Source organism: Mercenaria mercenaria, chromosome 6 (assembly GCF_021730395.1).
Source record: "Mercenaria mercenaria strain notata chromosome 6, MADL_Memer_1, whole genome shotgun sequence".
NCBI classification, from domain to species: domain Eukaryota; kingdom Metazoa; phylum Mollusca; class Bivalvia; order Venerida; family Veneridae; genus Mercenaria; species Mercenaria mercenaria.
In genome coordinates, this window is record NC_069366.1 from 87,639,905 (window position 1) to 87,664,921 (window position 25,017).

At 32.5% G+C, this 25,017-nt stretch overlaps 1 protein-coding gene across 1 annotated transcript; it reads right to left on the reverse strand.

Annotated features, from left to right (window-relative positions):
• Positions 1 to 282: 282 nt before the first annotated feature.
• Positions 283 to 23,941, reverse strand: LOC123549950 (thyrotropin-releasing hormone receptor-like). The gene is made up of 3 exons (XM_045338393.2): positions 22,799 to 23,941; positions 3,905 to 4,127; positions 283 to 2,418 (listed from the first exon to the last, which is right to left on the reverse strand). The coding sequence occupies exons 1-3, from the start codon at positions 23,567 to 23,569 to the stop codon at positions 2,216 to 2,218; spliced, it is 1,197 nt and encodes a 398-aa protein (XP_045194328.1). The 5' UTR covers positions 23,570 to 23,941; the 3' UTR covers positions 283 to 2,215.
• Between the last annotated feature and the right edge of the window lie 1,076 nt (positions 23,942 to 25,017).

Genomic DNA, 25,017 nt, shown 5'->3' on the forward strand with positions numbered 1-25,017 from the left:
TACTCAATGCATTTGCAGAAGACAGAGCAACAAGGGAAACACCCTTAAGTGCTCGACGAAACAGGCCAGAAGACGGAAATCAAAATAGCTCAGTCCTGGTGGGATTTAAGAACTACTAATCATAGAGTCCTCCACCTGATCCGTCAGAGACAATCAAAGAGGAAAGCGTAGCGTCCAACTGTAAAAGGGTTGAACACCTAACATGCGGTGTGTCTCAAAACAGTTGGGTCATAACCTTTTTTCATAAAACGTTTAATTATTTTACTAAATACAACTGGAAAATTGTCATGACCCAAAATCTTACGAAGTTTGTAAACCACATCCCCATAAAAAGCGGGTTTTGATATACCTTCTTGCAGAAGTGATTTTAAATTGTTATTGTATTTTAAAATCAAATCTGAATTACGATAGTAAAATTTGGAAAAGTATTTACGTTATTTATAATAACGGTAGCCCTGTTGAAGAAGCTTATTTGTAATAAATAAGTTACGTTCATTGAAATTTTCAACATGACTACACGCTCTTGCAAACCGAATTAACTGAGAAATATATACCCTATAAGATGTAGCCTGGGGTACATCTCCATCCAAATGGGGGAAATTTACAATACTGAAATTAAAATCATCCCTCTTGTCATAAATTCCAGAAACTTAATCTAATTATTTACAGTAATTCAACAAAGATTTATATAACAATGATCTATATGTACAGTGTATTTCAAAACTGTATAGGTCTAGTCGGTGTCATAAGATAAGAATAAACAAAGTCATTTTGTATCACCGTTCCTTTCTTCCTATCACTTCTTTGTGAACAAAACTGCTGATGTGACTAAAACCCAACAAATCTATAACTGATCAGCTTTATATCTCATTATAGTCCTCTATTAAACGGCAATATAAACTTTTACAATCGCTATATACAATATGTAATTCAACAATCTATAGATAAACTTTATATTTAGCTTCACAGTCGTGTATTTACAATTATGATCTGAGTTATCACGTATGTCTAGGGTCAATGCTAAATAACAAACAAGCACAGGCAAACTACACAACACCAGGATGTTCTTGTGTACTTGCACAGCTTTTGTTCAACGATCGATGTCAGTTTCGTAACTGGATTCTTCAGCTTTCAGTTATCATATCCATTTAACATTTCTACTGTCTTGTTTTAAAGCCTCTCGGAATATTAAACAGATGACCATATAACTTTAAATTATGTTACACATTAGTCGAGAATGTTTAATTGCAAACACACGTAATTAAAAACATGAATCATTTATTGCTGTACTTGTTTTATTCTTGGTGTCTTGGTTTTAGGAATCCACCATACCTTACACGTTCGTAGTTGTCTCAGTGTGCTTCATATTCTAGTCCTGGTTATAGAGTCGATTCATTAATATCTAATTTAACATTAATATCTCTATAACAGAATTCTGCTTAAGCCGATATTAAGGGGCATAAAAATTCAGGCCTATTTTACTACCTCTCATGATCAAATTAAATGAGTATTTTCATTTTGTATTTTGATTTGTTGCATTATATGCCTCAAAATAGTCTTCATATAGATTTCAATAGATATTTCTTTGACACATTTGATATATATTTCCTGTATTTAGAGTGACGTTCAGCTCTCATTTGTCTTCTGGGCGAGCTTCGAGTTATATCCACCTGCCTTTTTATTTCATTTTCACATTTGATATATTTCCGGTATTTCGACTGATGTTCAATTTTCATGTGAGTTATGGGAGAACCTCGAGTGACATTCAACTGTCTTGTAATTTCATATTGCTCATCTTAGTAATATTCAGCTGTCTCTTTACTTCATGTCTAACTTTTGAGTTATACTCAACTGTCGTGTACAGTTCTGTCATGAACAGTTCTAATTCAAAGCATTTTAGACAAAGTTCTACATCGATGTCTTTATAAATATCCGTTTAAAAGTTTGTGTTTGAGTCATATTGAATAACTGAATATATATGTCATTCGAATTCATGCGAAGATTTTATGTAGAACATTTGAGTTTTAAGCGATTTGCGATTATAAATATTTGTACCTTTTATTCAATAAAAATGTCCATTGACTTTGGAAGATATATCATTCCAGAATTTGTTCTGTCCCGCATTCAAACGTGCACGCGTTATCTTGTTTATGTCAAGTTATGTAGTCCAATATGTTTTATGTTGACGGATATGGTCGATAGATTTAAGATACTGTCATTTAATACGACATTCATCATGTTTTCCGCTTTCAATGTAGCTCGCACCAGTACCATTTCGTACCACTGACTGGGATCTTCCAGTAAAAGCAAGATGCATTTGCATCTTAGACACTGAACCTTGACGTCGGGATAAAATCATCGCATTTTCCATATTTATTTCGCTATACACGGAAATATGTGGCTCGTTTCCTGTATGACCTGGAATATATATTTTTATAATGTAATTAATTTAAAGAATCAAACGTATCTGTATAAGAGAGGACTAAAAGAATGTCATGGTATTTGTGAAGACGGTTTTTTGCAAATTCTTTAAGCTTTATGTCACCTTTTAGATCTAAAACAAACTTCTGTTTGTTACTATCTGAAATAATGACGGTCAACACATGATGATTCAATGTCAATGTCATTTAACTGCTATACTCCTGTATCAGATGGCGGACCTTCTTCATTCAACATAAAATAAACAAGCTAAGACTCTCTAAAAAAATAAAGTTAATTTATCTTTGAGACAAGTGTAAATTCAGAATAAAACTTAGGGAAAAACGATGCTAGAAATCCATTTTTCATCGTACACAGTGTTCAATAAGCTAATGATGGGACGCTAAATTATAACTGTGTTGTATAATGAGCATCTCTGGCGTGCAATTATTTCATGATGAATATGCTACCAAGATGTCAGGCACCAGCCTGTCATGTGTTGTTAGCATTAAATTTAATTGGATTCGGGCAAAAATACGCTTCAAAATTAAACATGAAATGTTACAAATACGTCTTCAATTACTTTTTGTTTCATAGGCTATTCATCATGTTCGTTGTTGCTTCACTTTAAAAGCACGTCTGAATTCGAGGGACGTGCTCTAAAAATAACATCACTGCAGGAAAGTATTTCTTAAAAGACACACACATATCTGACCGACTTTTCTTCAAAGTTAGTATGACATTTTACAGGCATATTTGGATTTGACTAAATTTAGCTGACGTAATATAAAAATTTACTTACCCGTATAATAAACCTGTATTTAAACAACATGACAGAAAGGTAATTTTCCCTCAAAATGCATCCAGTAAGGTAGTTCTTTACGTTTGATCAACTAGATGTGACGGCCTTACAACACCTATGCCTGGTACCGTTATACGGGTAGCATAAATGATGCCGGGAATCTGCTTTATCCCTTTATTGTGTTAAACAGTGAGTGCTATTGTCTTTCTTTAGGCTAATTTATTTTTACAACAGAAAGGTTTTGATGTAAAATAATTCAGTGTAATAACACAAAATAAGCAGCATTGCAAGGTTTAGTGAATTGTAGAAGATTAAACATGGATACATACATCTCATCTAGTCATATGCTTGTGAACAGGTAAATCTAAAGGTATGAAAAGTTTAATTGAAATTCACGTTGTGGATTTTTTTCAAAACACGAAAATGTCGTCAAAAGTGCAAAGAAGCCCATTTTGATTAATTTCCGGATGATCTTTCAAATCGGTTTAACAAATAATCAAGCTCACGGACCTGTTTCTTTTTGATTGGCTGAAATTCCTTCTTTGGATGCAATGATGTTTTGAGCAATGATAGTTTAATGAAATTCTACATTGCAGAACAATATATTTTTCAAACGCACAGAACTACCTTAAAAGTCGCAGGAGTTTGACTGTCAAGGCTTAAAAAATAACAAAATTAACTTACCACAGCAAAGTATTCGTTTAAAGGCACGTCTGAATTTGACTGACATGGCATTATAGAGGATCGGATTGATAGCGCTGTTAATGTAAACCATTGTCCGGCTAAACATTAGGAACCAAAGATCCAGGTATTTTTTCTGCGCAATGGAGTTGTAAACAACCATTGTCCTGTATGGCATCCATGTGGTCATGAAGACAAAGACAATGACCACTAACATTCTAACAACCTGAAATATATATAAACTGCCTTCATTATAAATTTTATAGCTTCTTTCCTGTGTTTAATAATAGAACTTTAGAAACAGAATTTTATGCGACTGTGTTTCCAAATTGAGTTTCATTTAATCCACCGTCTTACAGGACAAAACTTGCGATATTATCGATCCACACATTTTGTAACTGTCACATAATAAACATATTATTGTTAAAGCACCAGCTGTAATTATGCATAGAACGTATAAGGCTGATTTTATACCAAATGTATTTTTACCACTTATCTTAAGTTCCAAGTTCTTGATATAACTTACACCAAATAATTCAGCTGTATTTTATCGAAATTGTTAGACTCATATAAGAATATATCTGTCAAAAATAAATGAAACAATAAAACATTTGTTTTCAAAGATTGTTGATTTTATTGGATTAACTGGTATTTTTTAATATTACCATTTCCACAAGTCCAGTTGTATGCCATTAAATGAAGTTTGATATGTACTGGTATAGTATTGTTGCAGTATCAGACAAAGGGCTAAACGATCTGTAACAGTGATCAAAATTTCAGAACTCAGCTCGATTTTTAATGGTATACAGCAAAATACGCCCTTACGGTTGTAAATGAAAATTTTAACTACATGTCTATCATTGGTGATTTTAGATATATTCTGATGGAAATCGACAACAAATTATACCTTTAGATTAAGACCGATATCGTTTATTGCTATCACTTATTTACGGAAAAAACACTCTTCCATCTCATTTTCATCACTCGCAAAAATGCGAAAACTGATATATGTACTCGCTTTTTCATTTTCAACTATTATTTTGCGAGTTTGCGAGCGCTAAATTAGAACCCTATAATCAATCAACATAACTGTAAACTCAATATTATTGTACATTTCATACTCTGCGATGAAGTATTATTCTTTCAGACAAGTTATATTCCAATGGACGAATATCCTTAATCCACACAATGAATTCATTTCAGCATTATATTTATGCATCAACAGACATTTTATTATGAACGCCATCTTCCACGTAAAAATTTGTTTTTATAATTGTGTGAACGGCGCCAGTGTGTATTGTCACGTATATGGTTATGGTATTTAGATCTGGATAATGCGTACCGATTTGGCGCCTAGATGGATGAAAAATCCCTCCTTGGTTACTGCACACTATAAAGATGTATATAATTGCAAGAACAGGTTCATAAAGTTATTATATTAAGAACACATTTTTTTAGAATTTAGAAACAGTCAAATTTAGCGAAATTCATTCTTTGCTTAAGCCGTTAGTATTTCCGTTAAAATTTAAAATCCTTCTAATATTCGAATAATAATCAAATCGTTATACCAGCGGAATGTATCCATCAAGAACTTTTGCCAAGACAGTACTCTCTTCCTTACAAATTAAAGTATATGATTTATTTTGATGAAACTATACTATAGTTATGAGGTTTTTTGTGTCTTTGACGACTGACAGTTTTTCATTTACGTTTGCAGGTGAGTTTGGATGCATAGGAATCACTCAAGCGAATTAAAATATGACCATGTTGGATTAGTTTAATAATTACCTAAATCGGTAAATCGTATTATGATGTGTGTCCGCTTGTGTTGCTGACTCAAATGCCATTTTCAACATTATTTCAGTTATATCACTGAAGTCAGTATTTCTAATCATTATCTTTGGATTCTGTACCAGTAATTGACAATATCTTTCCAGACGAATCCTAAGTAGAAGATAGAAATATTTCTTAGATAAGCATTTTACTAATTAAAGCATTTATGCATATTCGTATATAAAGTATAGAAGAGAAAACGAAATTTGAAAGGTTGTTAATCCGATTACGACCAATACCAAATTGACCAGTACATCTCTCTTCATGCCACATGAATCCAAGCGTCACTTAATTTCTTTTAAATATGTATACATTGTAACTGTTCGTCGTGTTTTGTTTTAACTATATGTTTTACATTCGTAGTGTTGTTAATACAAACTGCATTCTTAGTTTGTACTAAACTTGTGATCGTTTGTATTTCTTGCAATGTATTCTGTAAAGAACGATAGGTATATCATAAAAAATTCTACATTGAATTCCAAAATGAGTATTTGTCATGCAGCCAAATAGATGTCGTTAAACTGTTTGTTTTTTGGGTATTTTTGTTGTTGTTGTTTTTGTTGGGTTTAACGTCGCACCGACACAATTATAGGTCATATGGCGACTTTCCAGCTTTGATGGTGGAGGAAGACCCCAGGTGCCCCTCCGTGAATTATTTCATCACGAGCGGGCACCTGGGTAGGACCACCGACCTTCCGTAAGCCAACTTGATGGCTTCCTCACATAACAATTCAACGCCCCGAGTGAGGCTTGAACCCATATCGACGAGGGGCAAGTGATTTGAAGTCAGCGACCTTAACCACTCGGCCACGGAGGCCGCAGTATTTCTGACCTGTAACTTTTAAAATTATCAATTTACACGTTTCTTATGTCATTCTATGTCATTCTTAACATTGTTCATTCATTGGTACAATTCACATAAAATTACTAACGGTTTCTGAAATGAGCATTTAGATCAAAGCACTTGCACACTGAACTGAAGTATTAAGTAAGGTTTTGCCGAAAAAAATGCTTACATATCTATACGAATCATTATTTAGATTTAACGCATTCATTATACTGATGTTATGTGTTGCGGCCGGTCTAGACCTTAGTGGAGCTCGAACTGCAACGGTTTTTTTTTTGCGTCCACTCTATTTACTAGATAACCATTGCTTCACCTGCTTTGCCACATCTCATTCTTTTCCTCGTATTATATCTAACATATTGGAAAGCAATGCCGAGAGGTACTCTATCATTTCTTAAATAAGATTCACGAATACATAGTAGTTCTTAATGTCCATAAGCTACATCTTGCAATATTATTATGTTTGCAGCTGATATTTTAACACACACTCATATACATTTTACGTAACTGATTTTAGATAAGCTTTACATTTTTACATGGATGTTTTTAGATATGTTTTACATTATTCATAGACTAAGTGTTCTTTACATTTTTGTATGGATGTTTTTAGGTATGCTTTACATTCTTACATCAATGTTTATGCTTTACAGTTGGCGTTTGCAATATGACTTCTTCTCGGCGATATATAACCATTTTGTGTCGATTCGCCGTAAAACCCAACTCACTCACTCGCTCACTAATGTCCATAAGCAAATATCGAAAGTCTGTGTGTAAACTATCTAAATTGTATCTGACACTCTCAACACTTTCCTTAGAATCAGACAGAAATTTCAATAAATATATAAGGCAATTCCGTAATCAACTGTCAGACATTCACTTCATTGCATGGTTACATACTGGTTCTCAGACGCAACTAGCGGAAAGAGAAATTCCATGTCAGTTGAAAAATGCAGAGAAACACACTCACGACATTTTAGACAGGATAATGTTACCAAAATTGAATAGCAAATGGCATTTTAAAAGTCTAAGAAAGACACACTCACGCTTGACTTATGTAAATGTTTCTGAAAAATGCTTAGTCTGTAACTACGTTCAACATTTAAAACGGTCCTGTTTCGTTACACCAACATGATAGATATCAAATAGTTCTATGGTTTATGGTTTTGAAACGTCTGATGACAGCATTGTTGTCACACTATACTGCTGCCATTGGACTGTAACGCCCAAATTTTCAAACATCTATCATCAATAAAGTAATCTGTATGAAAACTAAAGTCGAAATAAAAGGAAAACTAGAGTTATACAAACTGGAGTTACGTGTCTGTGCAGTGAATGTTTGAATTTCACTATGAACAAGTATGGGAAGTGTCAACAAAAACTCAGATACTATATTACATGCAAAATTTAACAACAAAAATACAAAGTCGAAAGGAGGATAATTTGTTTCAAAATGCAAAATCTATGCAGTGCATTTCAGGTCCTTCTTGTAAGTGCGTCTCAATCCATTTTCACAAGCGGTTACTATCATACTACCTTACGAACAAAAACGTCGGGACGCCAGCGAACGAATTTGTGCAATTCCCAGTAGTAGTATACAAATAAACAGGTTTTTCATAGTTGTTGGGGCATAGCTATAGCTATAGCTGAGCGGATATATTAATTACACTTGTATAAATCGACGGACCCTAGTTTGTGCTATATGACGGGTCCATATTCAACACATGTGTACTGGACTAATAACTTAAAAAAATTTAAATAATACAATGAAAATTAATTTCTTGTATTGAATTGAAAGGTTTATAGGTCAAAAGTCTAGACTACTGGACCTCGGTCTTACGACATTGGACAATAGTTTTGACTTTTTACCGGCAAGTCATTCAATAAGCCCATACTGGATTACAAGATGTAAAGAAAGACTTGGTTGACTTTGTTGACTTGGTTTTATAAGCCGCCTAAACAAGCGAAAGGTCGTGCTCAAGTTACATTAAATAGCGATAATATAGTTATGGAATTTACCAAAGTACAATGTATATCTAAGAGGAACAACTCCGAACTGACCGATAAACTGAAGCCAGTATAAAAACAGTGGTCAAAAATGAATAAGAAATACTAAATAGGTCATTTTCGTCATTTTCCCAACAATTGATCAGGCAGATATATCAACTACGGTTGTTTAAAACTCTTTGTATTCGATATACAATATGTTCACTTTTCTGACGGCTTATACAGACAGCTATTTTATAAGTTGTGCTGAGACCCTGCTAGAAACTTTAGAAGTGCATCAAAATAAAAAAATGGGTAATTATATTCATGAATTTTTTCGACTGTAAGTGACGTTACCTCAGATATTTAAGTATTGGCTTCTTACCTGAAGTTACTATTTTTATATTTTATTATGATTAACTTGGTTTAACAAAATTTGATAACAAATGTAAGATGTACAACCAACAATGAGAAATAACGAAAATGTTAAATTGGTATAATATATGTGTAAAACAGGATCATTTCAATAAATCATTTTGAAAGTTTTTCTTACGCGTTTCTAATTTTGAAGCATTTCTCTGACTGTTGTGGATTTATAATGACACTGCAATTACCATGTGATTATGTATCTGTACGCGATTTCCGTTACAGGTCCACTTAAACAAAGTATAAGATATTTTACTTATTGTTGCAAACAATGTTATCGGAAAAGTTAAGATGTTTTCATTAATTTAAACTGTTTACACAAATTGTAAAAATTTAGGAGCCTCACATTTATAATTATATCTGATTCAATAATTATCACCAGCATTGAGTGAATTCATCAGGGTGAAATGTTGTACGGTTGTGTTTACACAATAAAATCTTTAGTAGCTTTTTTTCAGGTCAATTTATGGTATGGTTTTGGTCAGCATATAAAAAGAACATGTGATTCTCTTTCATTCAGAATATTTTCATGATTTCTAGATTGGCTAGCCGTTTATTTTGAATTTACTAAAAAGGTTCAGTATAGGTTATTTCAAAGTGTTGAAAGTGGACTAAACTTACACTATTCTCTACTGAATTAATTTACCTGTTAGATTGTATTTGGGGAAAATACCCAAAATCAATGAAAAACTGTCAATACCGGAGTTGTCCCTTTTGCTTCAGATATTTTAGAAGGTCATTTTAAATAGCAAATATTTCTGTGTTTTTTTTAACATGTAGAGGAGGAAATATATAAATATATGTAGCAAATTGATAAACTTAGTTAATATCATCTCACACTGAAAAAAGTCTGTAAAGACGAATTGGAATTTAATAAATACCATCTGTAGATTATAGGCAGATACATAAGTGAAATGCGTATTAGAGGATGAAACTGATTTTTCAGCGGACGCCTCTAAAAGACAGAAACAATTTAATGACTAGTCACTTATGACATGTCAGACATTGACATATATTAAATTGAAAGTTTCTAAATGAAATGCGACCAGTTATAAGGTTGCCTACCAGTAGTACAAAGGGGTTAAAAGGTCGTGCTGTTAAAGTGCTAGTATCTATTTCAAGAAAACTACATGTAAATAACTTGCTAAGGTTGTCGAAACCACTAAGTCTTAGCTCCTTAACACTTGATTTATTTGCTAAAATTCGTTAAGATAATTGTTTGGTTTCTTATCAACGATATTGTTGTAAATTAACTAATATGATAGATTTTCTACACAAGTACATGTATACAATAAAATAACGAAAGACATAAGAATAGCGTTCTTTTTAAAATGTTACTTTTATCTAATGTGTTTTACGTGCTACTTATGGCCTTATCCAAATGTACAGGTGTAGCTTCGTCTGCATAGTTAACCACTGATTATATTTCAACAACAGCAGCATACTGATGAAATGCATTTGTTGCCACATATACGTTTTTGCTGCCACAGATAAATTCAGAATGTAAAAAATAGAGAAAGTAATAGACTAAGTATTTAGTTGAAATACAACCTAGTGTCTTATGCAGCCTTGCGTCAAATTCTGTCTGAAGTCTGAGTGGGCTTACTGAAAAGCTTTTAAACAATAGGCAAACAAATCCATTAAGCTATATTATCGAAACAAAAACTTTTGAACGTGTAAGCGGTCAACTATTAATTTTGTTCAAACTTTTGTACATTACAGTCTCTATTCTTATGGATGCTCTAAGTTCTGATTTATTATTTTTAGATAATATGATGTAGGTGACACCTCCGCTTCCACCTAATTTACACAACTATGGTGTACTATATTCACATAATTGTAAGTTATATGTCTTTGCTTACAAACAATTCTGTTAGATTTTCGTCCTATGTACATGTTTTTATAGCAATATATTCCATCAATATTTTCTTCATGCACTAGAATTTATTAAATTCAAAAAAAAAACAACACTTTTATCTTGTCTCAAAACAATTACTGCATTGCGTGACTGGTTGAAGTCGACAGAGAGAAATGAAGATTTCAGGAAGATAAGATATAGCACTTCTTTACATTTTTTTTTCAATATGGATAAACAGTTTAAAGTCATAAATATAATTTATTGACTATTGTTAACAGAACATCAGCAGAATAATTATGAAACGATTTCGTTTTTAGCGATATTTGTTCATTGCTATTGTAAACCATTACGTATGCCTATATTATTTTATAACTTGTATTTAAAAGATTTTGATAAGAACGTCTTCTATATGCTTCATCAACTAAAATGAGATTTCACTATAAACTGATTATATCAGACAGTGAACAAATACTCTTCTCTGTATTTCTTTTTACTGTGACTAAAAACAGATCTGATGCTTCTGTGATATATTACAGACTCCAGTATATACTGGATTCAAGCGATGTGAATGTCTAATTATCTTTAATGTATATATTTTGTAACCATGGTAACCCTAACCCTAACCTTTTGTCAGTACATTATGCATATTATACACTAAATGTGTGCGGACATGCAAAATTTTGCGTATTTTTGCCGTGACATTTTCAATGATAATGATTTTGTGACATGCGCAGAACGACTGCTCCAGATCTGAAATGAGAAACATCGTTTTTTTTTATTCCATTGTCTTTCATTTTTGCGTTTCCGCTCGATTAAAAATTATTGACTTCGTTTATAAATAATTGACTTAAATGAGTATTTTGTGACTTTAAATAATTTGATTCTTTTTTTTACAACATAAAATGCAGAACGCAAAATTTTCAAAATGTAGTATCTGTTATGCAAACACAAACTAATCGTTGAATGACTGGTATATGTACATTTCTAATCTAAAGACAGAACAAAATATACTAGTTGCCTGTATGTGCTTGAATGATAATAAGCATCTTGTCAGCGCGTTCAAGGTCAGTTGTTTACTTCGGCGTGCAATTTGCTAACGTAACACTATAATAATGATATTATAGAATAAAGCGATGGACCATTGCACCCGCCACCGCTACTAGAAGTGCACTAACGTAATTATTGTTGTTTACAATTAATATATACAATTATGTATAATTCTTATTGTTCTTACAGCCCTTTTGCTATAGAGTCACTCTGCGCACATATACAAATATATTGCCAGGCACAGACAACTGTTGGCCCAAATAGCAGCATTATAGCCCAACCTACATTTATTTATAATTTCCACACTGTTAGTCATCTAAACAATTACTTTACATCAAGAATGGTCATTGTGTAGTCACAATGTTAGGTAGCTGTTATTTTGGAATTGATTGTCAATCAAATTCACCTACTATGAAAATTCCCTCCATTATTCGTCTGGTAGTTACCGTCTTGTTATTACCATAGAATAAATACAGGAAATATCCTTTTTTATAGTTTGTTAGGACTATTCAAATGTTCGTTTTAGTGAAATACATGTACATGTATCAATCATTTGTTATCAGATATATTGCCTAAAATATGTTTCCGTTCCTTGTAATTATGTAAGAAAAACAAATAAATACCCTATGTGTTTTATGTGTTCAGACGTTCTGCATTCTATACAATGTCATCCAAGAATGGGATATTGTATGATAATGATGTAAATTTTAAAGGTTATGGACCACACCGAGATGATATCTAGAAAGGCGGATATGCAGAGGCATATATCACATTGTCAGGTCCAACATGAAGCTTATTCCTCGGTATTATTATACAGTTAAATATTTAAGTTTATGATTAGACCAAAACTTTAGCAGTAAGGCTAGTATTTAATAGTATAATAGTAAGAAAAACTAATAGGGACAACCTACCATGTCCTAATACAACATACGTAGCAGAAATGCAACCTAATATTGCAAAAAAGTTGGTTGTCATTCTGCCAATATATATCTTTTGTTCCATATGCATGCCAATATAATTTGCAGCTGTACAAAGGTGTATTTTTAAATATCCGTAAATGTGGCGCACAAATCAACAACACTACAAAAAGCATGTATTCAAGGTTTTTAAACTATTTTTATTTCATGTTATTACAAACTTGACATTAAACACATTAATGTTTTGAAAATCACTTAAATTTATTGAATTTTTTAATTCTATGAAATATTAAATCAAAGAGAGAATAAACAGGAAGGTGTGGGACGGGGGGGGGGGGGGGGGGCTTGGGCTTGGGGATAGTAAGGAGAAGCGAGTCGTACATGTAGCTACGGCGAAAGAATAAATATTCGGCCCCAACACAATATTTAAAAAATAAAACGTACACAAATGTATTAACAGCACGTGAACTGTCTTTTTAATGCGTGTTTCTAATCCCTGTAATGCACGTCCAGATTGAGTGAAAATGGTAGATTTTATGCAAGAATATCCCTTTACTTGATATGCATCACTTTTGATGGATTTGCCTTAGACAAATCGACCGATAAGATAAGCGGGATGCACGAGTTATAAAATAATTAAAACTATAACATATTAATAATATACAGTTAATGACTTATGTTGAGGTCAATATGCATTTTTACGGACCTGTAAAAATGATATTAACCGAGGACAGGTCCGTAAAAGACATATTGACCGGAACATAAGTCTATAATTGTAATATTATATGCCCTTCTCTAATGCATTCATTTGACTGGCCCATATTTCATACATATAAGAAAAAGTGATATCACAAGAGTCATTATCACTTTTGCAGGTCAATATCGCTTTTTGCGGACCCGCGCGTGCACTCATTTCGACCAATCAAATAAGCGCATTTGAGAAGGGTATATAATATTGCACAATAATGACTACGCCTTAAATTATACAAGAACTATATCTAGAAGAGGTTATTATCCTAGACATGTATTAATTTGATACTGCTTACTGAGTGGAAATATGACACAAATTAGTTTTAAGTGACTTTGTCTGGGAGTAAAAGTTCAATCACATTGAATACACGCCTTTTTAATCGCACTGTAAGGCACAGTTTTTTCTTGATTTCAGATTAGTTTCAAGATGTAATAGAAGTAACTTGACATTTAAAAAATTGGTGGGCAAGATATTTTGTATTTAATATGCGCTGTAAATATTTGAACTAAATCAATAACACAAATTGTAGCATAAAATGAGAAGTATGTAAATTTTAAGAAAAGATGATTTTTAATGTTCTTGGAAAGAGTTCATTGAAGAGGCGATATGTGATTTGCAATTCATGACATCACCTGTAAGTAGAAAACCATGCTTCCAAAGGTCTGTAACGTATTGAACTGCTTCTTAAAAAGCTTTAATTACAATTAGTATTAATTAAAAAATCTCTTATATTCATTGATACCAGATAGTTCTGAAATAGTTTTAAACATTCAATACTGCTGAGGAAGCAGTCAGTTATTTACGTGTTAATGACGTCAGAATCGCACATTAAAAATAACTATTTCAGGTACACATGTAATTGCATACTTTCGACTAATCATTTCGATAACAATAAAAATAACTACATTTGTTTCATTCAAACTAACAATGTAGTTATATCTTCATATTCGTCTACGATTTAAATAATAACTTTGGCTATATTTTATCTATGTAGCCACAAAAACATGAAAAATATGGTATTGTCTAATGATTAAAATAAAAATTGATTACATGAGTACGTGTTTGACATTTATTTAAATGCATCTAAATTCCATCAGGCATTTAATTTCATGTTAAAACCCGATAAAGCAGTTATCCAAATAGATTGTATGCATTATTTCACAGCAAGAAAATCACTACATTCAATAGTATATATGAATTACACAGTTAGGACTAGAGAGGTACACTTAATCATAAACAACGGATTCAGTAATATTTGACAAGGATCGAAAATAAAATTTAACAAAAATAGACATATATTTTGTACATAATAAAAGGTGTAGCCGCAATATCTTAAACAGCGACATTATTAGCCTTTAACTATTAAAGAATCTGTTGTTTAACACATGTATGTATGTCAATATTAGTGTATTTCTATTAAGGAACAAAACAAACTTCCCTTCCTGCATATTATATATCTATCGCGTTATATGCATTTCATATACTGTATAATAAATATAACATACTTTGTTATATCAATGTGTAAGAATTATATTCTATGTCAGGTTATGGGTCTACTAAGATCTAATTTTCGTTTCTTTTCCTTGAGTATACACTTTAAATGCAATTTTCAGTGCAAAATACTACAAATGAAGCTTTTTTTCTCTTTAAACAAATTGTTTAAAAGTGCTCGATTTGTTTCCTCTTCATTTCTTTATTACAAACAAAGTAACGATGAAAGAAAACATCTGTTTCGTTAATGATGTTCCAATATGACATATTTTTGCCACACATACGGTTGAAATCATTGATTTACTAAAGCTTCTATCAAATAAATCATTTAGCTAGTAAAATGCGTTACTTGAATTTGTTTGAATTCGTTTTCAAGATTACATAGAAATGATTTTTAAATTATTTTTCATCAAATAAGATTTCTTAAATTATAATATATCTATTTAACAAATTAACATAAGTTACAATGTATATATATAATCAGATGATTCCTTATTTCGATCTGATTCAAGAGACTACGTATTGACCATGTTGACGAAAAGAAATCTGATAAATATAAGCAGCTAATGCCAATTCTATGTTAGGGAAAAATAGATAATGAGGCGATAACTCCTTATTGAGTTGTATGTAAACAAACATTAAGGTCAAAACGTTAGTGAATTTAACATCTCTTATTTTTCTGTCTGTCGTTTGCTACAAACACATCGTTTTTACTGGTTTGTGCGTTTATCTGTGAGATCAGCACAACAGGCTTGTAAAAACTCCTTTTAATGAAATAGATCAGTGAGATAAAAGTCTGGCGGGTAGTAAGAACTTCACTTTTTTGTCTCAATTATCTTATTATGACAACAACTTTTACGGCAATTTTTACAGCAGAATTACTGATAATAATTACTTTCGTTTATATGAAGAAAAAAATTATCATGCCCGCTTTGCTTTTTTTTTTTTTTTTTCGTTAATGGAAATAAAAACAATTGAACAAAAGATGTTACTAAAATGCAGTAACTGTTTTACATGTAGTATTTCGGATGTATTTCATATTATATTGAAACTTGGTAAAGATTAACCTTCTAAAAGCTCAATAAAATTACACTGCCTCACATATGGAACGTTTTTCGCATCGACAGCTCTGTTTCGTCTCAATAATTCTAATTTTAGAGGGAGAGAGGCTTGAAAAGACGAATAAATTTCGTTTAGTTTGATTGTAAAATGTCATAAACGCCATTAAACTGACAACGAATATCAGCGCTAAAGTTGTTTTAATACCGTAAAAAAGGCCCCGAAACTTTAATGAAAGGAAATATTTTGAGTGTTATGAATAAAATGATCATAAAACAGATATTTCAAGAAAACAACGAAGAAAACGGAACTGAATTCGCTCTAGATATATAATAGTAAACCTAAATTAATTTATTTTATTTCTTCCTGGTATATTTATGTAACATATTTTTTTTAACAATGTTTACATTACATTCAAAACGTTTTAAACATTTATTTAATACATACGGCTGTAATTCGGACATATACTTTTTATAACGGCAGTGTCATTTCAGCGCAATAATTCTAGGTAGTTTCTTGCGAAGAAATATCCTATAAAGAAAACATTATGTAAGAACTAAGGACCATAACTCATGTGTTTCCGAGCAATTGCGCTGAATCTTACAGGGCCACATTTCCAAGCAACAATAAACATTATTACTTTGTTTTATAAAAATCCTTTAGACCATTCTGAGATATGACTCTGGACCGAAAGAAAATAGAATAAAACGTTATTTAATATGTAATAAATACAAAGGACTGTAAATCTCGTTTTCTTCCTGTAATATGTCTAAAACTAGCATGACCGCTGAGAAATGATTCCGGACTCAGTACTAAGGACCATGAAGTTTGTAAGTCACAAGCAATCCAACTGAAACTTGCGTTTTTATTATGTTTTATTGAAAGCCTACAAATCAACTCTGAGATATGACTCCGGACGGACATAAAAATGAAATAAACCACTATATATGCACTTTATGCACATGAACAAAGGGTCATGTAATTATTGTCTATTCTCGGTTTGATTTAGTCAATATTCGCGAATAACAAATACGTTTTCTTTCTCTGATTATCTTTTATTTAAAATGCGTTGAAATACACACTTTGCAACAAATTTTAATCTCAGTGAGCGAAACAGACGCGCGCAAACGGAAAAGATGCCAGTTGTCTTTTTTTTATCTAAAGTGTATACAACAGTATTATTAAAGTTATAATAACTACAGCACAGTAACGGTTTGTGTACCATTCGTGCTCTTTCAAACTTTTATAAATGGAGAAAAACATCATTAATTTTGTTAATTTGAAAAAGTTTTTATATAATATGTTATGAAAATAACATGTATATTATTCGAGTATAATATGTATAAAAGTTTCGTATTCATATGACTGCCTCTGAAATAACGTCGTTTAGAAATAATTTATAGTGGAAATAGGCATCGGCTGAAATCAAACCTAAAGGATGTCAACCTTGATCATCAAAAGCTTTTATCAAAGTTAGATTATATGAATATGACTGAAGAATAAATACAAAGTCATCAATCAAATAGTTACAGTTCTAACGAATAAATTCGCGCATTCTCGACAAAAATAACAAAAAAGCCTTTGTTATTTATGTGGCATTGGAATAAGGGATACATCATGTCTTACAATGATGTATTAATCTGTCCGCTACGATATCAACCCCATTCGTAATAATAGAAATTTTGTATTTATATCCCTGATATGTGACAACTTTGCATTATTTGTTGACTTGATATAGATGAAACGTATGTCACATAACCTGTCTTAATAACAACTTCTTAAACCGGATCCTGCCCGGGCAACAAGTCAAACGTCTGGTTTCAAAAGATTCCGGTTTTCTTAATTTTTTTTAATGAGTTGTTTGTTTGACGTACATGTTTTATTTGCAATTTCAAGATATTCAGTGGCGTGTATCTTGGTTTGAAACCAAGGGGCACCTGGGGTCTTCCTCCACCATCACAGCAAGAAAGTCGCCATATGACCTATTATTGTGTCAGTGCGACGTTAAACCTAACAAGAACAATAATAGATCAAATCACACCTAATAAACATTATTCTATTTACATTTCCTTCTCTTTCTTACCCCTTAAGTGAGCATTCAACTAAACAATTTTCACATACCTTACCTATTCAAAAAAAGGCCAAATCAAGGCGTCAGAAATCTTAATTAATGCTGATTATATATAAATTACAAATTTAAAGCAAACCGATAGTAGTCCTTACACCTGCTTAGAAATAGCTAATTCTAATTACAAAACTGGTGTACTTGTAATTTCCATAAGGTAGCAAGGTACACTTAGATGCGAAAATTTTGGGCACGGACGGTCTTACATATAGCGCGTCGCAATATTGCACTTCCCCTATGAGCAAAATTTGGGTGGCTATTTTATAAATTGCGTGCATGTTTTGTGCTTTTAATTAATGGCAAGATCGGGATTCTCATACAAGAATAAAGAAAGTTATCAAAGCGAAAGGTTTACATCATCCATGAAAAATAGCGTGCCAAAATCATCAATTTTGCACCTTTTGAACAGTCTACAATGATCCCGCTGCAAGAACACTGTCCAATTTTATTACATTTCTTAATTTAATAGTCCTTACTGAACGTCAGGACATAAACGGAATGGGGGCCCATTCAGCTCGTTTTTTCGGAAAATAACGAAAATGTTCCTGAGTATCAATCAACAAGCACAGAACCCTTCCGTGAATTGAATTTTTCCGCGAAATGGTGTCTCATTGATCATACAAAGCTACCAGCAGTTAGTTTTCCAACTGACATCAGAATTTTACATGTATCGGCTGTATAAATTTTCTAAAGAATTAATAATCATTATCTCTCACCTTAATTTACAGACATCCAAAATCACGATGTTCTCTTTATAACAAATATTGACGGGGGCCAAAATTCGAAAGTGTACCCAGCTACCTTAAGGTTTTTCAGTTAATGAACAAAAGAGGGTTTTACTTGTTCTGAACTTTTATATGTCTTTCGCCAATTCAACCAAATAAAAATGTTTTCAATAGCATGAAAAGAAGTCTGTATGAGAGACTCTAAACTTGCCCACCCCTAATGCACAAATTTAGCCAAAATTTACAAATCGTCGCTACGAGACAAAGAACGTACAATACATCCGTTTTTACCATTTTCTGACATGATTTAACGTATTTTGTCATTAGGAATGATATAAGGGCAATTCTGCACCATTTTGCGAAAATAAAATGTCTCCACCCCTTATTTTCTTATTTCATTGGGTCCCCACCGTCCGACTATCCCCCTGATTGACGAACTGCATAGCTGGTGGGCCAGATATGCGCTGTATGGGTTAATAACGATAAAAATGATGTTTTTACTGTACCAGAACCTTGTTATTGGAGCTAGAATCCAAAAAGATCGTATGCGTGTATATTGACTTTTATGCTTTTATGTGTCCTCACCGTAACATTTTTGAGCTGCTGTGCCGTCAGGTAGCGTTTTAAGTGCCCAGAAAGTTTAGAATATCGAAGAAGAGGTTCTAAACTATTTGAAACCGCACAAATTTAAGAGTTCTTTCAAAATTCAATTTTGGCAGATTTTCCTTAAGGTAGCAAGGTACACTTAGATGCGAAAATTTTGGGCACGGACAGTCTTACATGTAGCGCGTCGCAATATTGCACTTCCCCTATGAGCAAAATTTGGGTGGCTATTTTAAAATTGCGTGCATGTTTTGTGCTTTTAATTAATGGCAAGATCGGGATTCTCATACAAGAATAAAGAAAGTTATCAAAGCGAAAGATTTACATCATCCATGAAAAATAGCGTGCCAAAAGCATCAATTTTGCACCTTTTGAACAGTCTACAATGATCCCGCTGCAAGAACACTGTCCAATTTTATTGCATTTCTTAATTTAATAGTCCTTACTGAACGTCAGGACATAAACGGAATGGGGGCCCATCCAGCTCGTTTTTTCGGAAAATAACGAAAATGTTCCTGAGTATCAATCAACAAGCACAGAACCCTTCCGTGAATTGAATTTTTCCGCGAAATGGTGTCTCATTGATCATACAAAGCTACCAGCAGTTAGTTTTCCAACTGACATCAGAATTTTACATGTATCGGCTGTATAAATTTTCTAAAGAATTAATAATCATTATCTCTCACCTTAATTTACAGACATCCAAAATCACGATGTTCTCTTTATAACAAATATTGACGGGGGCCAAAATTCGAAAGTGTACCCTGCTACCTAAGGTCTATAAACAGGAGAGTAAAAATGTAATCTGCTGTTAACACACCGTTTAGTATATGTGCATTCAATGTTATAACGTAATGATGTTACGCTTATATAACGCAAAACTAATTAAAGCCAATATAGAAAAATGAACGCTTATACATTGATAAAGCATTCATTTAATTCAAACGCGTTTAATGCTAGAACAGGGATAATGCATTTTTGTCCTCTTAATTGTAGCATCTGTAGAATCTCTCCAGATACGTCAGAGTCAACCAATCCCTCGGGATTCTACATTTGTTATAATACAAAAAAGCATGCGTTATCCGTACATTGGCCATCGTTACCTACAGAGATTAGGTTTTGCAAAGCCGAAATGTCAATACAATAGTATAACACTTATCCTGTCAAGTCTCATTTTCAGAGAATTTTCATACTTAATATATCTGTGTTCGGAATTCAGAGTTTCAAATGTTATGTGGGCTTATTGAAATGAATAAGGAAAATAAATACATCATCCGATTTTCAGAGGGTTCGTGTTTTAAGGGGGTCCCGCTTCAGGCGTTTATCCTGTATATCATTTAGGACCTTAACTTATTTTGATCATTTCATGATTATCAGAATTAAAAGCTATGCAATTAAGAAATGCCGTAAGCCGGAACGTTGTTTTAGCAACCACGAAACTAATATATTTTGTGTTATGTACGAGATAGATATATTATGCTATAAAGTGCTATAAAGTGATTAATTCATTTCATTAAATGCAGTGTAGAAATGATATATACTTAAAGTCATTATAACAAAAGGCATACATTTAGCTGAAACTTTAATTGGAAAAAATAAATCAAAGTTCATGTAATGACTTTTTAATATTAAAGTTTCTATGATATTTTCATTATCACATTTTACAAACTGTCCAGTTTAGAAATAAGCCGGTTATTTTAATATTGCGAAAAAACAACATTTGACAGCCTGCAAATTAATAAAACTGCTAGTTGAAGAAATTTAAAATGATGCATGTTTAGTCAATGGCATTTTAATTGCCGGTTAAATGCATTTTGGTATTAGTTGTATGTATTAAATACCAAACCAAAAATGTAAAAACTTAAAATATCATTCATAAATCGATTATCATACAAATGTAAAAGAAAAACAATTCTTTCGACAAAGAATACTGTAGATTACGGTAATATTCGGGATTTTTTTTTTTTTTTTTTTTTGCTACACGTAACATACATGAAAATGCCACATGCGATTTCAAAATATTTGTGAATATTTAATCAGCATCATGTCCTTTAATACAACGCACACATTTAGCGATTTTAGCACGCCGAATAAAGCTGTTAACGATGAAATCGTTAAATAAAGCGTGTGCTAAAATTACCCAGGATACAGTATGTAAAATATATGTTTCAAATTTCTAGGAATGGCATCAGTTTGTTCTTAGTCTAATTTTGTTTCATTTTTAGGAAATTTGTTTGACACTACATAAAGTTCGTACACTATACATAAACGTTTATTGATAAAACATAGGAAATTTCAAATCATGTACCAGTAATGACATTCGGCAATTTCCGGGAGATTAGATTTATTCATGATACGCAATTCGCTTTTCTTCGGACGCCAATACACATCAACGCGCAAATGGCTTTCCATGAAAAACTGGAGAATGTCGAAATCACAAGATAACACGTAGTTCACCGATTACTGGTTCGCAATTGGTTTCCCTAATTGAAAAGTTTTCAAAAACATACATGTTCAGCATTTTTAGATGTGTAATTCACTTTTCAAACTAAAATTTACACATTAAATATCAACAACCACTTGCTGTCTATTACGTTCCGAGAAAATGGATTTTAACACTGAAATAAAATATTGCAAAGTATTTACAAACACATGCAGCGCATTAATGCTTTCAGATGATGACATACGGGTGCAAAGATAAATGGTAGGTATATTAAAATTTGGTGTAATTATTAAAAGGGGGTGGGGTGGGTGGTCCCAGTTAGGTGTCTGCGCAAAATGCTTTTTGATTTTATTTATACTTTGTGGTAATATACCTACATGTATTAAGTTTCATTAACAAGTGTTACTGTTACCAGTTTTGAATTACTTTTATAGATATTTACATTTAAAGTAGGTGGGGTAATCTGACATGTGACCAGCCAGGAACACAATTTCTGTTATTTTTTTTTTAAATGGTTCAAACTTTTTTCAAACACTTTGTGCATCTACATGTGTTTTTAGATTTGTTGAATGGAGAGATGAGGTAAACATATTAGCAAAATTAAATAATTAGATATCTTGTTTTTCGTGCAATGTCTATTTGCCATTATCAACACATTTGTGTGCTTAAAAGGTTTTGTCTGAAATGAGGCGGCAATGATTTCAGAATAAACAACCATATAGGAAGTGTTGCTTAAGACCAGTTGTTTATATATATATAGAAGAAAACGTAGTTAATTGATAAACTTACCTGCATTCTAGAGGTAATCTGACGCTTTCTGCTCCTTTTACCATTCATTACTACGTCTGAACTGTCCTGTGAAATATTCGTCTTAAACAAAATTCTGGCGATAAGTCCATATAATACAGCAGCAATTAGAAGAGGAATGATATAGAAAAGTATAAGATCTGTCATATAATAGGCCGTATATTGCTCGCGTTTCAATCTTACCCGACATACATCTACCAGAGTATGTGCTCTTCGTTCCTGCAAAAGAACAGTCAAACCCAGCCATGGCGAACAGTATAAAATTCCAAAAATCCAAATTCCGGCAATTATTCGTTTCGCTCTTTTAACTGTACACATTGTTTGTGATCGTAGAGGATGGCATATTGCTATATATCGTTCCATTGTAAATGCGGTGATGGACAAAGCCGAAGTATCAACACCAAGATATTGCAAGAAAACTAACAACGAGCACATTACACGCCCAAATGGCCATTCATCAATTTGGTAAAATGTTTCGGGTATTGCAGGCAATGTTGCCGACATGAGCACCAAACAGTCGGCAACGGCAAGACTCATTAAGTAGCAGTTCGTTGGAGTTCTCATACTTCGTGTGCGGACAACTACAATGACGACTAGAATATTGCCGACGATTCCGACGAGAAAAAGTATTATATTTATAGTTAATGAAATTATTCTATACAATGAACTATAGTTCAACACAGCTGATGTACCTTGTTGTCGTAAAGTTTCCCTTGTACTGTTTTCAAGAAAAGTAAAATTGTTATAATCCATCGCTTATATTAATCTTCGGAAAATTTATACAATAAAACTGCAAATTAATTTGCAGTACTTATCATTACTTGCAAACTTATCTGTATAGTTTTGTACCTAAAACCTACCACATTTATGACACGAAAAATAATCGCACATAGTTTTGTTCCTTTTTATTACAGAATCACACGGCATTTTATGCTTGTCATTTCCAAGCTGATTTTAAACGCCTTCCCTAAATAATACATCGCATGTTCAACGATTAAAAACACTCCTTCGTAAAGGAAACAAAAAACAAAGCACCATCGTTTAAAACAAAGGAAGATTATTTTTTAAAATCTGTATAATCAACTGCCTTTGACTGACGACGAAATCCAATTTGCACAACATTGCTACGCTCTGTATCCATTCACCAATATATTGGTTAACAGTTAGGAGTATCGGAATTTAGATAGTGTCTTGTTCACTTATTACTGGAATACAGACATCCGACATTTATCATGTGACAAGTACACCCATTTTAAACTTAGATAGTATCAAAACAAGAAGAAAACCATAGTAAACAAACTGACCTTATATGGCTTGAATTAGCAATGCTCTTTGTAGAACCAGGATATCTCATTCTCTTAGCTTTGAAAACGCATTTATCTGTCATCTTTAATGTCTTTCTGATTTTATAAAAGGATCATCTAATGGTAAATTCAACTGTAATTACATGTAAGAAAGAAATTGAAAGTCTGTCTCAGTTATGCAAACATTCTTAAATGTATAGAATTCCCGAATCGGGAGCAAATATTTATGAGTATCACAGTACCTTACATTGTCTATTATCTTGTTTCCAACCCATGAGGTTCGCGATTAAGTTCAAGTGACACAGTCTTCAACATTGTTTTAGGTATTAGCTCGTTCCAGCTTTCCGACCTTCAAGAAGACATTTAACAAGATTTTCTACAAAACATACAACAAAACTCACTTCAAGATTTTCAACAAGACATTATTGAAAACAACTGAATAGCTCTTTCGCATTATAGTGGTCTCTATAACAAGCGGAGAAGGAAATAAAAGACTGATGTTGAGAAAGTCAATAAATCTTTGGAAGCATAAAATGCAACGAAGCAAGATAACACAGACTCGGTTTGATTGTCTCTATTTATGAGAGATAATGAAATGTGCAAAACCTCTCTTACCCGCTAGCACCGGCTTTAAAATTAGCGGAATTCTATTTTTCTAAAATTAAATGACATTGTACTATTATTGATCCTAACGGACCAGAATGTATAACAACACGAGAAAAAGCACAGGGAGAATTATTACAGCCGCCACTCATCACTTAGTGTGCTTTGTGACAGTTAATAAAATGTTTAAAAACATCTTTTTGGAAGTTTAGAGTGGAGCAAAGCAACATGTAAGCAGGCTCGGTTTGATTATATCATTCATAAGAAAATAATGAAATGCGCAACACATCTCTC